Source organism: Pelobates fuscus, chromosome 5, assembly GCF_036172605.1.
Source record: "Pelobates fuscus isolate aPelFus1 chromosome 5, aPelFus1.pri, whole genome shotgun sequence".
NCBI classification, from domain to species: Eukaryota; Metazoa; Chordata; class Amphibia; order Anura; family Pelobatidae; genus Pelobates; species Pelobates fuscus.
This window is the reverse complement of record NC_086321.1, coordinates 222,807,201-222,825,235: the sequence shown is the minus strand read 5'-3', so window position 1 is coordinate 222,825,235 and position 18,035 is coordinate 222,807,201. Positions and strand designations below refer to the sequence as shown.

The 18,035-nt window shown below is 39.6% G+C and overlaps 1 protein-coding gene across 1 annotated transcript in view; it reads left to right on the top strand.

Moving 5' to 3' along the window:
• MAMDC2 (MAM domain containing 2) overlaps nucleotides 1–18,035 on the top strand; it is a 106,568-nt gene that overhangs the window by 50,651 nt on the left and 37,882 nt on the right. Inside the window, exons 3-5 of the mRNA XM_063457198.1 lie at nucleotides 14,093–14,361; nucleotides 14,892–14,976; nucleotides 15,896–16,033. Of these exons, the coding sequence (XP_063313268.1) occupies nucleotides 14,093–14,361; nucleotides 14,892–14,976; nucleotides 15,896–16,033 (492 nt within the window). The remainder of the gene's footprint in view (nucleotides 1–14,092; nucleotides 14,362–14,891; nucleotides 14,977–15,895; nucleotides 16,034–18,035) is intronic.

The following is an 18,035-nucleotide window of genomic DNA, read 5'->3' as shown; positions in this document are numbered from 1 at the left end:
AATGAAATATCTGGCACACAGAATGACTGTGAGAATTGGTTTCATTATATGTAGACATTGTCTCAATACGTAATATTGGAATCATGGTTTGGACTATTGAGCTTTTCACTCCTTTTTAGGTCCAGCTAATGTAAAAAAATAAGTGCTAATTGCAAAAATGGAAACATTGTGGTTGAACACATTACAGCAAAAGCAATATAGCATTCTGTGCATTCTTGCTTTAGGATTATGTTTCCTTTGTAGTTTTAATAACCTTCCGTGGGATCTGAACAAAGAACTTTGTGCCCAAACGTTGCTGTAATTTATTCCATTTATACAGTCTTGCCTAAAGTAGCAGTCAAGGAAAAGTTCATTTTGAATGAATGAATTAATCCCAATAAAGCCGCAAAAACTTAAGAATCAGCTGATAAGCTACAAACAGTTACTTAAATGAAACAAATGAAAATCATCTGGACTCCATAATAAGTAGGATGAAGGTGGCATTGTCCTTATTCCCTTATTTACACCACAGGTTACAATGGCCTGGATAATGGGATGGTGGAGGGTAAAAACGTTTGCGAAACGCACATTCAGAGCAGGTGCTACTCTTCCTCTGTGCTTTACTGCATATTCCATTGCTCGTTTTGACTGGATTTCATGTAATCATGTTCATCCAGTGAACCTGTGACAGCAATGGAAACCATGCAGTGGGGGCTTTGGCAATGTTTCAAGAAACTCTGATGAGAGCTGTATGACTACTGTATGACCACTGAAGCAAATTGCTATTATCTGGAAGTAGATTATTGCTTTGGTGTCTGTACCTGTCATGGCACATGCAACATTTTAAATAATAGAAGAGGAAAATTTGTCTGTACAGTGTGCTAACAGAATTTCTAGCAAAAGTACAGATTTTTCAATAAATATAAAAGAAAACGGGCCTTTCCCTCTCCTGTAGAGCGCACATTATGTTTGAGGAGAATTAAGTGACAGGAGAAAGCAATTTTTCTGCTCTTCAACACAGCAATGACAGGTAATGTCATGTAGTTGCTGTGATTATTCTTCTGGCAAGCAAGTTCTGTACTTTGTTAGAGGACAATTGAAATGGAGTAGAAATGGAGTAGAAGTGGAGGGTGGAACATAGGTTAGAGCATGGAGGTTGTGTCAGTGATGTATTTTCCTCTAGGTCAACAAGACCAATGCCTAGGGGACAATTCTGGAGGCTGCTGCACTTCTACTTTTATAATATGGCGCCAAAGAAACCATGCTTTAGATCCTCAATCAGTGCAGCCTACTAGAGTAGCTGTTGCAGTAACATGTGAGGTTACATCCTTTCAGATATTGGGGAGTCATCTGAGGAGTAATACCAATCTGCTCAGCTAACCTGTGGTTGTGTTTAAAGGGACACTATAGTCACCAAAACAAATACAGCTTATTGTATTTGTTCTGATGAGTAGAATAATTCCCTTCAGACTTTTTGCAGTAATCACTGTCTTTTCAGAGACCAATCCTATGGGGAAGCATTGTGATTGGCCCAGGGAATCACTTCTAATGATGTCAGCCAAGCAGGCAGACCAGGGGCAGATTTGGCAGCTTCAGACTCAATATATATGCAGTTTACTATATTTAGCGAGGCAAACAGGGCCAGGGTGGCTAGATGGTGGTTTTAACACTATAGGATCAGGAATACATGTTTGTTTTCTTGACCCTATAGTGTGCCTTTAAGGTGCAGGATATGTGGCATGTGGCCTTTCTCCCCAATAAGCAAACAGAACAGGGTCTACAGATTGAATAAAAAGGGGGCATGTGAGACCAATATGAAAAGTAATAGTCCTGAGTAAAACGAACAGAAGAAAGAGGTATATGAAGAGTGATAGGAGTAAGGGAAAGGATGTATTGGAGTGACATAAGTACTGGAAGAAGAGATATTGGGAGTGATAGGAGTAAGGGTTGAGTAAGGAATGAGTGAGAATGATAGGAGGCTAGGGAGAGGAAGGTGTCATGCACAGTGGGTATGTTTTTGTTCTAGCATCGTCGGGGAAACCTGAATTGTCTATTTTATTTGTTTAGCATCTTTGTTCTGGCAGAAAGTGAGGCTTGTTGATCAAAAGAGCATTGTTGTGGCTCTGTTATTTTACATGGCACTCTAAACACCAATACAACTTTCGCTTAAGTGTTTTTTGTGTATGGGTCCAGTGGCGTACACACAACCCATGGGGCCCCGGTGCGAAAACTGATCCGTGGCCCCCCCCCCCCGTGCGCGCGCTTACTCTGCGCGGGCTGGGGCCGCAACACATGGCGGCAGGCACCTGGTCGCAGGGCTGCGACCCCTGCGACCACGGTATGTACGCCAGTGCATGCATAAACACATACACTTAAAGTACCACTACAGACACCCAGATCACATCAGCTCAATGAAGTGGTCTGGGTGCCAGGTCTCTCTAGTTTTAACCCTGCAGCTGAAAACATAGCAGTTTCAGAGAAACTGCTATGTTTCACTGAGGGTTAATCCAGCCTCTAGAGGCTGTCTCATTGACAGCCGCTAGAGGATTTTCTGCGATTCTCACTGTGAAAATCACAGTGAGAAGACGCTGAACGTCCATAGGAAAGCATTGAGTAATGCTTTCCTATGGGCGGTTTGAATGCGCGCGTGGCTCTTGCCACGAATGCGCATTCGGAGCTGAGAGGCGGATCGGGGCGGAGAGATCCCGAGCGCCAAGGGAGTCCGGCGCTGGAGAAAGGTAAGTGCTTAAGACACACACATTAACTGACAGACACACACTCAGTGACAAACATACATACACACTTACTAACAGAAGCACACAGACACACACTCTACCACTAACACGCACACTCTAACACACACACTCTAATACTAACACACACACACTCTAACACTAACACACACACACTCACTAACACACACACACTCACTAACATACACTCACACTAAAACACACACACACACACTCACTAACATACACTCACACTAAAACACACACACACACACTCACTAACATACACACACTAACATACACTCACTAACATACACTCACACTAAAACACACACACACACACTCACTAACATACACACACTAACATACACTCACTAACACACTCACACACACACTAACATACACTCACACACTCACTAACATACACTCACACTAAGATACACTCACACTAACACACACTCACTAACATACACTAACACACTCACACACACTCACTAACATACACTCACACTAACACACACTCACTAACATACACTCACACAATCACTAACATACACTCACACTAAGATAAACTCACACTAACACACACTCACTAACACACACTCACTAACATACACTAACACACTCACACACACACACACACACACACTAACACACACTCACTAACATACACTCACACTAACACACACTCACTAACATACACTCACACTAACACACACTCACACACGCACTAACATACACTCACACTAACACACACTCACTAACATACACTAACACACACACACACACACACACACTAACACACACTCACACACACACACGTTTATTTTTTGTTTTTTTTATTTAATCCCCCCAGCCTCCTTACCTGTGGGAGAGCTGAGGGGATTCCCTGGGGTCCAGTGGTGTCACCCGGCTGGCTGGTCCTGCGGGCGCGCGAGGGAGCACTCTCCCCTGGGTGCTCCCTCCCTCTTCAGCTCCCTTGCGCGCTGCGTACTGATACCGGAGCCGGAAGATGACGTCACGCTCTACACACACACACACACACACACTCTAATACTAACACACACACACTCTAACACTAACACACACACACTCACTAACACACACACACTCACTAACACACACACACTCACTAACATACACTCACACTAAAACACACACACACACACACTCACTAACACACACACTAACATACACTCACTAACACACTAACATACACTCACACACTCACTAACATACACTCACACTAAGATACACTCACACTAACACACACTCACTAACATACACTAACACACTCACACACTAACATACACTCACACTAACACACACTCACTAACATACACTCACACACTCACTAACATACACTCACACTAAGATACACTCACTAACATACACTAACACACTCACACACTAACACACACTCACTAACATACACTCACACTAACACACACTCACTAACATACACTCACACTAACACACACTAACACACTCACACACTCACTAACATACACTCACACTAACATACTCACTAACATACACTCACACACACACACACGTTTATTTATTTATTTATTTTTTATTTAATCCCCCCAGCCTCCTTACCTGTGGGAGAGCTGAGGGGATTCCCTGGGGTCCAGTGGTGTCACCCGGCTGGCTGGTCCTGCGGGCGCGCGAGGGAGCACTCTCCCCTGGGTGCTCCCTCCCTCTTCAGCTCCCTTGCGCGCCGCGAACTGATACCGGAGCCGGAAGATGACGTCATCTTCCGGCTCCGGTTTCAGTGCGGCGCGCGAGGGAGCTGAAGAGGGAGGGAGCACCCAGGGGAGAGTGCTCCCTCGCGCGCCCGCAGGACCAGCCAGCCGGGTGACAGCAGGGCCAGCCTCTGGGGGCCCTGAGGTGGCCGGCTCTTGGGCCCCCAGGAGAAGAGGCTGGCCCTGTGGGTACATACCTGGGTCGCAGGGCGGCCGGGCCCCCTGGTGGGCCGGGCCCGGTCGCAGCCGCGACCCCTGCGACCCCGGTATGTACGCCACTGTATGGGTCATGTCCCCGCAGGAGGAGTTAAATCACTTGGTTTATGCAGCCCTCGTTATACCTTCCTGCCTGTGACACACACACTGCCTTCCTACACACTTACTGCAAAGAGAGATCTAATGCTTACAATTCTAATCATTATAATGCTTATAGTGTTTGTTTTAGTATTTATCTCCTGCTCTAGTAACAAATCTCTAAAATGTCCCTATTTTGGAGGGACAGTTGCTATTTTTGGATCCAAATCCATCTGTCCCTACTTCCTATTCTAATGTATCTCTTTTCGAGGAGCTCCATATCGTTGGGGTGTCTGAGTGTATAACTGAGCTCCACAGCAATAATACAGTTATGTGTCTTTAAACTACATTAAATGTGTTTAGAAATCAGTCTGTGTTAATAAGATACATTGTTCTTCTTCTAAATTATATATTAGAATGAACTGTTATTAGTAAATCACCTAATCTACCTCAATACAAAAAGAAAGCAGCCCGATCCTCATTTTCCTACAGAGCACCGCTATTGTGGAACGACCTCCCGCACACTTTCAAATATTCCCCAAGCCTGAAGTCCTTTAAGAGATCCCTCTCTACATACCTCAAAACAGAATGCACCTGTCATGGTTGATTATATATTTCCTATCTGTTCTATGTAAAATTTTGTATATGTTGTGTATTAATATTGTTTTTGTATTTTATTGTACCCTATTGTACCAATGCAATGTTTTGTTGTCCCAGGACATACTTGAAAACAAGAGAAATCTTAATGTATATTTCCTGGTAAAACAGCCACACCCCTGTCCACACCCCTACTCACACTCCTAAAAAGTGGCTCTTTGTCTATTTAAAATGTTAGGAGATATTTGTTAATAGCATGCTTGAGCCTGCAGGAGCCTATTTGGGATTAAAGTTCAATTAACAGAGCAGGACATCTAAAGTAAACATATTATATTGGCAGGTAATGGAGCAGTGGGACTGCAAGGGCATTATCTATACACTCAAACTGCTTCATTAAGTTAAGAGAAAAAAAATCGGAGCACTGTAGTAAACCTTTGCATTAAGTTTCGAGCAAAAAATCGGCAAAAGGTCTAGGGTCTGTATCTTGTGATATGCTTTCAATTAATACAGTAATATGAATATATCTGCTATACACTTTGATGCTCTCCCTTTCTAGCATCCAATGACATAACATAAACAAAAATTTCACAAAAACAGTGGAGCGATATTTAGCTGGTGTACACCACACCCAGCAGTGACTCAAGAAGTTAATACAAACGACAGCAAAACTCGGTTATGAGATCATATGGTACAGAAATGGGAAAAAAGAGAAAAAATAAACAGAATAGTGTAAATCTGCTAAATTGTATGGTACACGTATAAGTATAACTATACCAGTATTTTTTAGCAAAGAGTTAATACATTTAAATCTTTAACAATTAAAAACAAATCATATGTTCATGTAAGACACAATACAGATGCACAGCCGCTTTCAAGATAAAGTGTTGAGTAGTGCGGTACATGTACCCGCTACTCACAAACACGCTTAATCACTGAGGAATCTCCCATCAAAGTGTTGGAGTCTCTGTGGTCTGTCTTCTCATGTACAGTCGGGTTGCGGTCCCAGCTCTCGCACGGTACTGTTCGTCTTTCGCTGTTTAAGCTGGGTACGTATTGCGTCACATCGTCCACGCGTTTCGCTGCAAGAGGTCGGCTTTCTCAGGATGGTTTAAGCTAGTTCAGCCCTTCCCAGTGTGGGCTATATATATTGTGTATGCGAGATTGACAGACTTCCTCGAGTCCAACTCTCTGCTAGACCCGCTTCAGTCTGGTTTCCGCGCTAAGTACTCTGTGGAAACGGCACTGACCAAAGTATCCAATGATCTACTCACTGCAAACTCTCGTGGTCACTACTCTATCCTAATTCTCCTTGACCTGTCTGCGGCTTTTGACACTGTTGATCATCAACAGCTTCTTCTCATCCTCCGCAATATCGGTCTACAAGATATTGCTCTCTCCTGGTGCTCCTCCTACCTCTCACAGCGCTCTTTCAATGTTTCTTTCTCTGGCTCTGCTTCTTCTCCCCAACTCCTCTCTGTTGGTGTCCCCCAGGGTTTAGTCCTTGGTCCCCTACTTTTCTCCATCTATACTGCCTCCCTTGGTAAACTCATTAGCTCCTTTGGCTTCCGATATCATTTCTATGCGAATGACACGCAAATCTACCTGTCCTCTCCTGATCTCTCCCCGTCCCTCTTGACTAGTGTCTCTGACTGCCTCTCTGCTATTTCTAACTGGATGGCTTCCACTTCCTTAAACTAAACTTGACCAAAACTGAAATTCTGGTCTTTCCTCCCTCAAGTGTTGTTACTCCTGTGTCTGTCTCCCTCCAAGTCAACGGTGCTACTATCAGCTCCACCACGCAGGCTCGCTGCCTAGGTGTTCTCTTTGACTCCGACCTCTCCTTCAAGCCTCATGTTCAATCTATCGCCAAATCCTGTCATTTCCATCTCAAAAACATTGCGCGCATCCGCCCCTACGCCAGATGTGACTAAGTTGTTGGTCCATTCCACTGTCCTTTCTCGCCTTGACTTCTGTAATCCGCTTCTCAGTGGTCTTACGTGCTCCCAACTTGCGCCGTTACAGTCTATAATGAATGCGGCAGCGAGGCTCATCTTCCTGTCCGCCCGCACCTCCCATGCCTCACCCTTCTGTCAGTCCCTACATTGGCTTCCTATAAAATATAGAGCTCAATTTAAAATTCTGGTTCTTGCTTTCAAAGTTTTTAACTGGTCCTCTCCCCCCCTCCAAATTAAAAATAGGTCATCAATATAGCGTTTATAGAGCACCGAGTTTGCTTCCCAGCCACTATCTACACCCATATGGTAAGTTTCCTATTAAAACATAAATAGATTGGCATAGCTGGGAGCGAACATGGCGCAAATCTGGAGGTAAAAATTATTCTGGAACCAAAAGTAATTATTTCTAAAATCAGTTGAATAGAATCTAAAACAAACTGAATTTAGCTCCTCTGGTAAGTGATGCATTTTCTAAAAATTGGATGGAGTATAGAATCAACATACTCAGAGAGTCTGCAAGATACTGAATTTATACCCAAAATGATCGGCCTACCTGGAAACTTATTTATATCCTTATGTAATTTAGGGTGAAAATAAAATACAGGGATTCTTTTATATTTAATGTCAATGTAGTTTCTTTCTTTGGAGTTCAACAGACTTTCCTGGATACCTTTCTTGATCAATGAAGATAATTTCTCTTTTATCTCTTTGGTCGGGTCATGGGGTAACTTATTATATGTTGAGCTATCACCGAGTAGTCTGTATGCCTCCTCTAAGTAATACTCATGGTCCATAATAACAACCCCCCTTTGGCAGCTGGTTTGATTATTATGCTGGTATCCTCTCTTAATTCTTTCAATGCCTTATATTCTTGGGGGTTCAAGTTTTATTGACATTTATTTAGTGGTTTTAATTGATGTATCTGGTTGTCATCTCTTCTGATATCATCCATTTAGGATAGAAGGAGGATCTTTCTTTTAAAGAAGTGTGTTGTACTTCCTTGTCGTCATTATCCAGTCATGTACTAGTATTTCGAACTGTAAGAGTATCTTTAAAAAAATTGTTTTCTAGTAAACTTATTAAGATCTATGAAAAACTGAAACTTATCTAAACTTTTTGATGGAGCAAACTTTAATCCTTTATTAAGTAAACTTATGTATTCCTTTCCTAACTGCTTTTTGGACAAATTAAAAATCCCTATAGGTACTATTTCCTTTGCTCCACCTCTTTTGGTTCTCTTTCCCCCTCTATTGCCTCTTCCTTCCTTCATCTTAATCGTTTTGCGTGAAGAGGCAGGGATGTTATGTCCCAATTCCTTCTCCGTTTCTCTATGGGTATTGTTTTGAACCCTTTTTGCTTTTTCTAAAAAAAGACTGGAGTCATTTTGGGTCCTTCCTAGGGGTTCAAATCTATTCCTAATAGGAATGTGATAGTTATCTCTTATAGTATTCCTTTGCTGATAGTTAGATCTCCGTTTTATAACGGTTTTAGAAAATGCACCACTTTACCCGAGGAACCAAATTCAGTTTGTTTTAGGTTCTATTCAATTATTTTAGAAAAAAATAAATTTTGGTTCCAGAATAATATTTACCTCCAGATTTGTGGCACAGCGATGGGCACCAAGTTCGCTCCGAGCTACGCTAATCTATATATGGCTCATTGGGAAACTTACCATATGGCTGTAGATAGTGGCCATTATAGCCCATGGCTCAGTATTGGACCGAAGAGCCAACTCATTAGAATAAAGAGGAATTGCACACATTGCAGCATGTTCAAGCAACAAAGTCAAAAAGTTATCCAAGATTTTAAAGATAGGGGATATGAAGATGTGATTTTAAAACAAGCGGTAAAGGAAGAGCAAGAAATGTATGTGAGGGTCTCTTTGATGGAATATAAAGTTAGGGATATGAATGACCAAAACCCACAAATCCCCTTTATATGTCAATTTTCAGGGAACCAAAACAACAAAGTTAGAAATATAATCTATAAACACAGGCACTGGAATACAGAACATGAAAAGGATTTTAACTAATGTTATCCCGAATACTAATACCCACCAAGAGAACTTTTAAATAAACTTAAAAGCTATATTTAGATGCAGTAACTGCAATATATGCTGTAATACTAATACATCAAGTAAGAAGGCATGCATCAATGATTTTCAATCAAATAGCAAGACTTACTGAAAAAAATAACATCACCTGCCACTCGAAAAATGTTATATACATGTTAACTTGCCCCTGTGGATTTAAGTATATAGGTCGCACGTCGAGACAATTACGTACAAGAATATGTGAACATGCTTATAATATAAAGAGACACGATATTTACAACATCAAGTGTCCTGGAGAGGGGGCAATTTTTTACAGGATTTAGGAAAAACAGAGATGAGATGGATATTCAAATTGAATACCCTTATTCCCAATTGACTGAATAATGATTTTGAGATATGCCATTTTTAAAATTAATTTGTTTTGAATTTTTATACTTATATGTATTTATTTTTTATTGTTTGTGTATTTTTTTGTACTTTTGGCATATACTTTTTATGGATTTTAGATGGATTTTTTTCATTGTAAAAGCATAACCATTGGTCACAAATGTCCATCTCATATTTGAATAGTAATTTTATACTGTAGTTATTGAAGCCCTTTCTACACTTTTTAAAGGTGGGATTTTTGAATGGTGACACTTTTTTTCATCCACTGGTGCTATTACTAAAGATTGTTGGGTAAGCATTGTGATTGTCTGAGATTGTCAATTCTGATGATTTCAGCCAAGGAGGCAGGGTGGGGGGCAGAGCCAAACGCCATGCTAGCCAATTAGCATCTCGTCATAGAGATGCATTGTATCAATCAATGCAGATTGTTGTGCATTACTGACCCAGTAAGCCCTTCTAGTGGCCATCTGAGTAACTGCCATTGAAGGTGTGCCTATGCAGCAATGTAAACACTGCTTTTTGTCTAAATAAGTCAGTGTTGACATGAAAATGCCTATATGATATGCTCACCAGAGCAACTATATTAAAAGTTCCCTTTAAAGTTGTTTTAGGGCTTGGAATATCCATTTAACTCCTTAACAGATAACTCCTTAGTGTGCCTGTAGCCAGTATTTTGCACTAAAAATGTTTTTGACTCTAACAAATAAGGTTAATTTGATGTCACTTTATATCATTGTAGAAGTATAGGGATAAGGTAGACAAAACCCCTTCAAACCCCCATTTTTCGCACTGTCATAGCTTGGCAGATATTCCCCACCATGATTGAAGTAATGGATGATAGTCATGGGAGGGTGAAGAAAGAATGGGTGGCAATAACAGACTGGGTAGAGGAATGGATGGGTGAGAGTGAATGGAAGATGGGGTTTGGCTATGGGAAGGACATCTAACTTTGCCCAGGCCTAGGTCAGAAGAGAAGGTAATTTCATCAGTGGTCGGTGTTACATCAATTTACTCCCATGACCTAGCATGATAGTGATGCTGGTAGAGCTGGAGAGGAATAAGTCTTTAATGAACATCTCCTAAAAATCATATGTTTAATGTGTACGAATATATTATCACATAAAGAGAGCTGAATATTTTTGTATGTTACTTCATAGTTAACCTCATGTCTTCCAGATTAAAATCCTTTATTATGCTTTCTTTTATGATATAGCGCTGTACTTGAAATGATCTCTTTTTATTTATGTTAAATGCTTGTGAAATGTATTCTCTTGTTTTTATCCTTTTTAAATTAAAAATGCTAGGTCATGAAGAAGTGAATTACAAAACAGCGTGCACGTGTTTTTTTTTTTTTTTTTTTAAAGAGTAATGGTTTAATATATTGTAAAGTTGCCAGAATAAATTCCATCAGCATTAGATGTTCATTTGCGCATTGGCTCTAAAAGTCGTTTTACTTTATGTCCTCAAGAAGCAGGCCTTATAAGTCATTGTATAATGCAAAGCAAACCAGTTTGACAATGGACATCAAGCAATGGTCATATTAATTTGATTATTTTTTTGGGATTGTTACTGGCAATCTCTAATAACAGCATAAGAAGCATTCTTGGTACTAGCATTATGTAAATAGGATATACGCCATTCTTGAACTGCTGTTTTGGGAAACCTTTGTTTTGGAATGCAACTAAACTTTCTACTAAACTCCAAATATTCATCCATCTGCATTGTACAGCGGCATTGTACAGCGGCTGGCTCCCTCTACCAGACCACCGGACCACCAGGGATGCAATCTTCCCCCCTCCCTGACCAGGTAAGAAGCAGGGAGGGGGGAATAAAATTTCACATTTCCCAAATGGCTCCCCCCCCCATGCAGCCCCCTATTTTACATACACTAAAACCACAACACACACACTGCATACACACACACTGCATACACACACTAAAACCACAACACAAATATGCACTGCATTCCCCATACACACACTAAAACCACAACACACACACACACACACTGCATTCTCCATACACACTAAAACCACAACACACACACACTGCATTCACCATACACACACTAAAACCACAACACACACTGCATACACACACTAAAACCACAACACAAACACACACTGCATACACACGCTAAAACCACAACACAAACACGCACTGCATTCACCATACACACACTAAAACCACAACACAAACACGCACTGCATTCAAGATACACACACTAAAACTACAACACACACACTGCATTCACCATACACACACTAAAACCACAACACACACACTGCATTCACCATACACACACTAAAACCACAACACAAAACACACTGCATTCACCATACACACACTAAACCTACAACACAAACACACACTAAAACTACAACACACACACTGAATTCACCATACAAACACTAAAACCACAACACAAACACACACTGCATTCACCATACACACACTTAAACCACAACACAAACACACACAGCATTCACCATACACACACTAAAACCACAACACAAACACTCTGCATTCACTACACAAACACACACTTTATCTAAAACACACAAAGCTACATTCATAATACAAATGTGCAGTCTGTATCCATTTTACACACCACACAGGCCATCCTTGTGGGTGGACTCAGAATGGGCCCCCGGGGGCAGACTCGGGGGCGGGCCCAGGGGGCTCACACTTTGAACTGTGTCAGGGGCCCCAAAATTTCTGATGGCAGCCCTGCCCTTGTCAATACGTCACAAAGGTTGCTTTATATTATTGTGATATTGTAGTTCATGTTCCTGATACAGAATATCTCAAACTTATTTATTATTTTATCCATTGATTTTTTACATTTATTTCTTTATGCCAACCAGCATCATGTTGTCATTTCTAGGATGTGAAGCTTAGGAGGAAATATGGGGAAAAAAAATTAATGAAATGTGAGTCGTTGGATGAATGAAAACCAATATCTGAACTTTCATGAATTTGGCTCAAACTGGAGCCTGACTGAAATAAACACTACCAGCACCATAACCACTACACCTACTGTTGTGGTTATGGTGCAAGGAGTGGTCCCAGTGTAATTTGTCAAATCGTTTTAAAACCAAGTAAGTAATAGCAGGAGGGGCTGCGGATCCTTATCAATAGGTGGGGCTGTGCCTATATGGATTTTCATGCAGTTTAGCGACATGACATTTGAAATGCTAATCTTTTTTCTCATCACTGTAATAAAGTGCAAAAATGATACCCTGAAAAGATGTTGCAAGTGAAATACTAAATAATGTAGCATAATATAAAAAATATCAGAAAAAATGATTTTCACTTTCTTCCTATTAAATAGGCGAAGTCAAACCTTGCTAAAACAATTTGATTACTTACAACAGAGGACGCTGGGGTACTCATGGCAATTTGAAGTGGTTATGGTGCTTGAAGCGTTCTTTTAGTTTAGCTTACCATTTAACATGATTCTGGAATTGTAACAGCCACTGCCTATTCACTGTGTATTTATAGAAGCAGAAATAATCCAGCATAATTGAAGAGGAACAGTTTAACATAATCTCTATAGCATCTAAAACGTGTACATTAATATGTTTTGGAAAAATAAAGTGTAACTGTTTTAAACTAGACTTGTAGCATTAAGCTGTGGTAGTTATCCTAAAAATATATGGTGAATTCCCAAGTTATTTATACTTCAGTAAAAAAACATTTCCAGGTTTTTGATGTTTTATGATCAAAACCATATCCTGCCATATGTTTCTGGATATGTCAGACAGAATATTTTTGTGACAGTTTTAACCTCTAGTTATTTGTCTACATTCTGGTTGAATATGCAGAAATACGTACTTTATATACACATAGTCTTTTCTTAATGTTCATTATGTAATTTTCAGCTCTAAATGTTAGCAATCAAATGGAAAAACACCACCCATACCATATCATTTGCAAGCACTTACTCGTCTTAGTTATTATAGCATGAAATGCATGAGGACATCACTTGACCAAGACATATTGGAGAAGTCAAACAACAGCAGAACACCTAAACTTTTTTTTGGAGTAAATCACCAGTTGTGGCAGGGTTTGGAGTGTAAAATTAGAAAGATCCTCTGCCAACAATACTGTTGCAAAAGTAAATTCAGTAAAAAAAAAAAGTCGGCCTATACAGAGCTAAAATGTACAATTATATTACTTAAAATATTCACTCATTTTGTATTGTTAACATATTAACCAATATAGTGTAGATTTGGTTGACCGTATTCTTAAAATAAAAACCGAAGACATTTTAATGTAAGTGCACCCAATTTATATCAAAACATTTTCAATAGACACATTGCTATTTTCTGCCTTTGATTTTAGGTCATTACATATCGGTGGACACTTTATATGGAACATCTGGACAGAAAGCTGTGCTTGTCAGTCCAGACCTTCAGCCTGATGAATGGAGTTGTCTCAAGCTAGTTTATCAGATTGCTGGGTCAGAGTCTTCTGTGAACCCCAGCAAGCTAAATGTTTTTATCCAGCCTGATGGAGAGAGCTTTGATTATCTGCTTTGGACAGCTGAAGAGCAGTCGGACAGCTGGTTAATATCAAGTATTGATCTGAGGAATACATCAAAAAAATACAAGGTAGGAAAGTAAGCATAGTATTTATTGTTAGTGCCTCTCTGTAAGAGAAATAACTTCTTACAGCAATTTATCGGTGCATTACACTTTGCAATAGGACATATCTACCGTGTTCTAAACTTAAAGGGACACTATGACCACTTCAGCTATGTTCAGTGGTTGAGTGTAAAGTCCCTTTCCCCCATAGAGGGAACAGTAAAGATAGGATTACGGGTCTGTATTCCTAACACTATAGTATTCCTTTAACATAAACCATATCTCATAAAAAATGTTCTACTTAAATATGTATTGTGTTGGTAATATATACTAATTAATTTGGTCATTTAATCTTCCTTGTGCTAAAACTGATATTTGTACAAAGTATTTACAAAAGGACAATTCATTTGATTTGTACAAAGAAAAAAAAGCTCTGCACAGACCTGGAAATCTCCTGAATTGTGTATTCGATATTGTCACGTAGACATATGTACAGAGAAAATTGACACCATCGGTTCCAGAGATTTCACAAGACCTGTATTTGTTTCCATTCCCAGATCATAATAGAAGGGATATTGGGAGCAGATGAAGTCAGTAGTATTGCTATCTTTGAACTAAAAATGACTACTGGATACTGTATTGGTAAGTATAATATTCTATTCAATTATATACTATCACAAGCTGGAAATGGACATGTAATACAGCAAAATGAGAAAAGAAATGATTTTTTTACCACTTGATAGTAAATCCAAAATAAAGTGCACCTGTTTATGGTGCTCATATACAAGTCAAGATTAACCATCATTAGATCATATTAAAATGTACCTGCTTTGAAGTATATACTTCACTACATAGGCACTTACATAAACGTTTACCTCTACGTCACATTCTGAATTGAAATGGCAATTAACTCTTTCTTTAAGTCAATAATTAAATGGCCATTTTGGGCTAGCTTCCTATTCTGTTTCTCCTTTCTATCAAACAAAAAAAAAATATATTGTATTTTTTAATGGTCAGATTTAAAATCTGGCAATAACCAAAAAATGATTAATAGCTTCAGGCTCATTAGTTAGTAGGAAACTTAATTAGCAGGAAACATAGACTTTGATCTAGAGCTAATTCAGAACATACCTGAACAAATAGGGAAGAACGCTTTTACAAACAACAGAGTTTTATGTGGTCTAAATATTGGTGGTTAATTTGGTCGAGATGTAAAACAGACTTTTAAAACAAGTGTTTACAATCATAACAATCAAGACCAGATCTAGCTGATTGTTTTTATATGCTTTATTCCATTAGAGCTATAGCCCAACAGTGGGAAATTCAATGTGCTTGTATTACTCACGGGTTATCGGGTTTTAAATGTAAGGATTCAAATACCTCAAACAACTGTCAACATACAATAATAATGCTAACAGACAGTGAATGTGAAGTATCATTGATGTTGTTTTATTACTTGAAAAGAGTTTAGAAATGTAATCATTTTGTCCATTGCCTTGCTTGTTAATTGAAGACATGTATCTTCAGGATGATTCCTTTGACAGATTATGTGTCATTGTAGAGTGTGACTTTGAAGAAAACCATCTTTGTGGTTACATGAACAGCTGGAATCCAAATGTAAACTGGTTTGTTGGAGGAGGGAATATCCGAAATTCGCATTCTTTCTTGCCTAAAGATCACACTCTGAACAGTGAAATAGGTAAAAAAAAAATACCATCAGTATTTGTAGTGAAATGTGTAGCAGACAGATAAAGCAATGACTTAAAGCTAAAGCAATTTCAGGCATACTGAAGTCATAATTCAAATTATGCATGAATATGCATGTGGTTTGGTGTTTTCCACAATTAAGAACATTTACGTTCCATGTGTTTTCTGTCAGCAGATTGCGTCATTAACTATTTCTGCCTTAAAGGGATGCTATAGTCACCAAAGCAACTTTATCTTTATGTAGCATTTTTTGTGTGTAAGCTCACTGCTCAATTCTCTGCCATTTAGGAGGTAAATCACTTTGTGACTTGGGCAGCCTGCCTAAACACTTCAGGAACCTATATTTTAGGTTTCTTGCACAGTCGGTTTTATTCTAGAATGTTTTACCTCCTGCTCTAGTGCATTAAAGATAATATAAGCGCACTTTAAGAAATCAATAAAGAACACAGGAAAATGTCTAACCTTGATAAATATCTTCTTCTTGAGTCACATTTAGAAGGAGACAGAAAGAGGTATATCATAGTGTACACAGAAAGAGGTATATCATAGTGTACACAGAAAGAGTGTATCGTAGTGTAATCTTATGTTTTTTAAAGATAAGATTACAAACACTCAGAGGTCGCTTATCAGGAAATGCAACTCCTATACAATACTTGCACTGTGTTCCTTATTCCTTCTGCAGTCCTCCAAAGGGGAAACTGGTTCAGTCAGGTTGGGGAAGCAAAGAGAGATATTAAAAATTATCGTTCATTCCACTAATGTCAGTGGTTTCATTCTCAGTTCACAAAATTCAATTCTGTCTAACTTGCTTCGTGGATAGCAGATCCACTTCCTCTGAGGAATACATAATACTGTTGTGGAAAACCTTATATACCCACAGTGCTGCTTCAGTAAATTTAAAGGGACATTATAGTCACCCACACAAATTCCTCTCAATGAAGCAGTCTGTTTGTCATTTCTCTGTCATCTTAATCCTGCGACTGAACACATTGCTGTTCTGCAGTAACAGCAATATTTGCATTGCAGGGTTAAAAGGCCTCTAGTGGCTGACACTCTGACAGCCACTAAAGGTGCTTCCGCTGTCATTTTGCCGTGCATGTGCACTAGTCACCCAACGCTTTCCTAAGGGAAAGCATTGGATTGGCTGAGATTATTTACACTTTGGTGGAACTTCCCCATGGAGATTGGGGCAATGAGGGCTGAAAGGTATGTAAAACTCACCATTCCAACTCTTACACAGAACACAGATGGGACACTAGTATAGATTAAAGCTATAGTATTAGGAATACATGTTAAACCACCTCACTTACAGGTGGTTTGCAAGAAAGAAAAAACACCCTTAGAATCCGGGTATTTTAGATGTCCTGAAAAGTAATGTTTGCATGTATTTTTCATTTCAGGATGCATAGAAAGCTTTAAAGGAGCACTATAGGGTCAGGAACACAAATATGTATTCCTGACCCTATAGGGTTAAAACCACCATCTAGCCCCCTGGCTCCCTAATGCATTACTAAACATAGTAAAAATCTTACTTGTATTCAAGTCTGGAGCGGCTGGCTTTGTCCCTGTTTCCTTTAGACCTACCCACTGCCTGCTGACATCATCAGAAGTGGTAGCCTGATCCAATCACAATGCTTCCCCATAGGATTGACTGAAACTGACAAAGAGGCAGATCAGGGACAGAGCCAGCACAATTCAAACACAGCCCTGGCCAATCAGCATCTCCTCATATAGTTTAATTGAATCAATGAATCTCAATGAGGAATGTTCAGTGTCTGCATGCAGAGGGTGGAGATACTGAATGTTTGGATGTATAGGCAGCCATGACACAGGAAGGATCTCTAACAGCTATCTAATGAGTAGCCAGTGAAGTTATCACTAGGCTGTAATGTAAACACTGCATTTTCTCTGAAAAGACAGTGTTTACAGCAAAAAGCCTGGAGGAAATTCTACGCACCAGAACAAATTCAATAAGCTGTAGTTGTTCTGGTGAC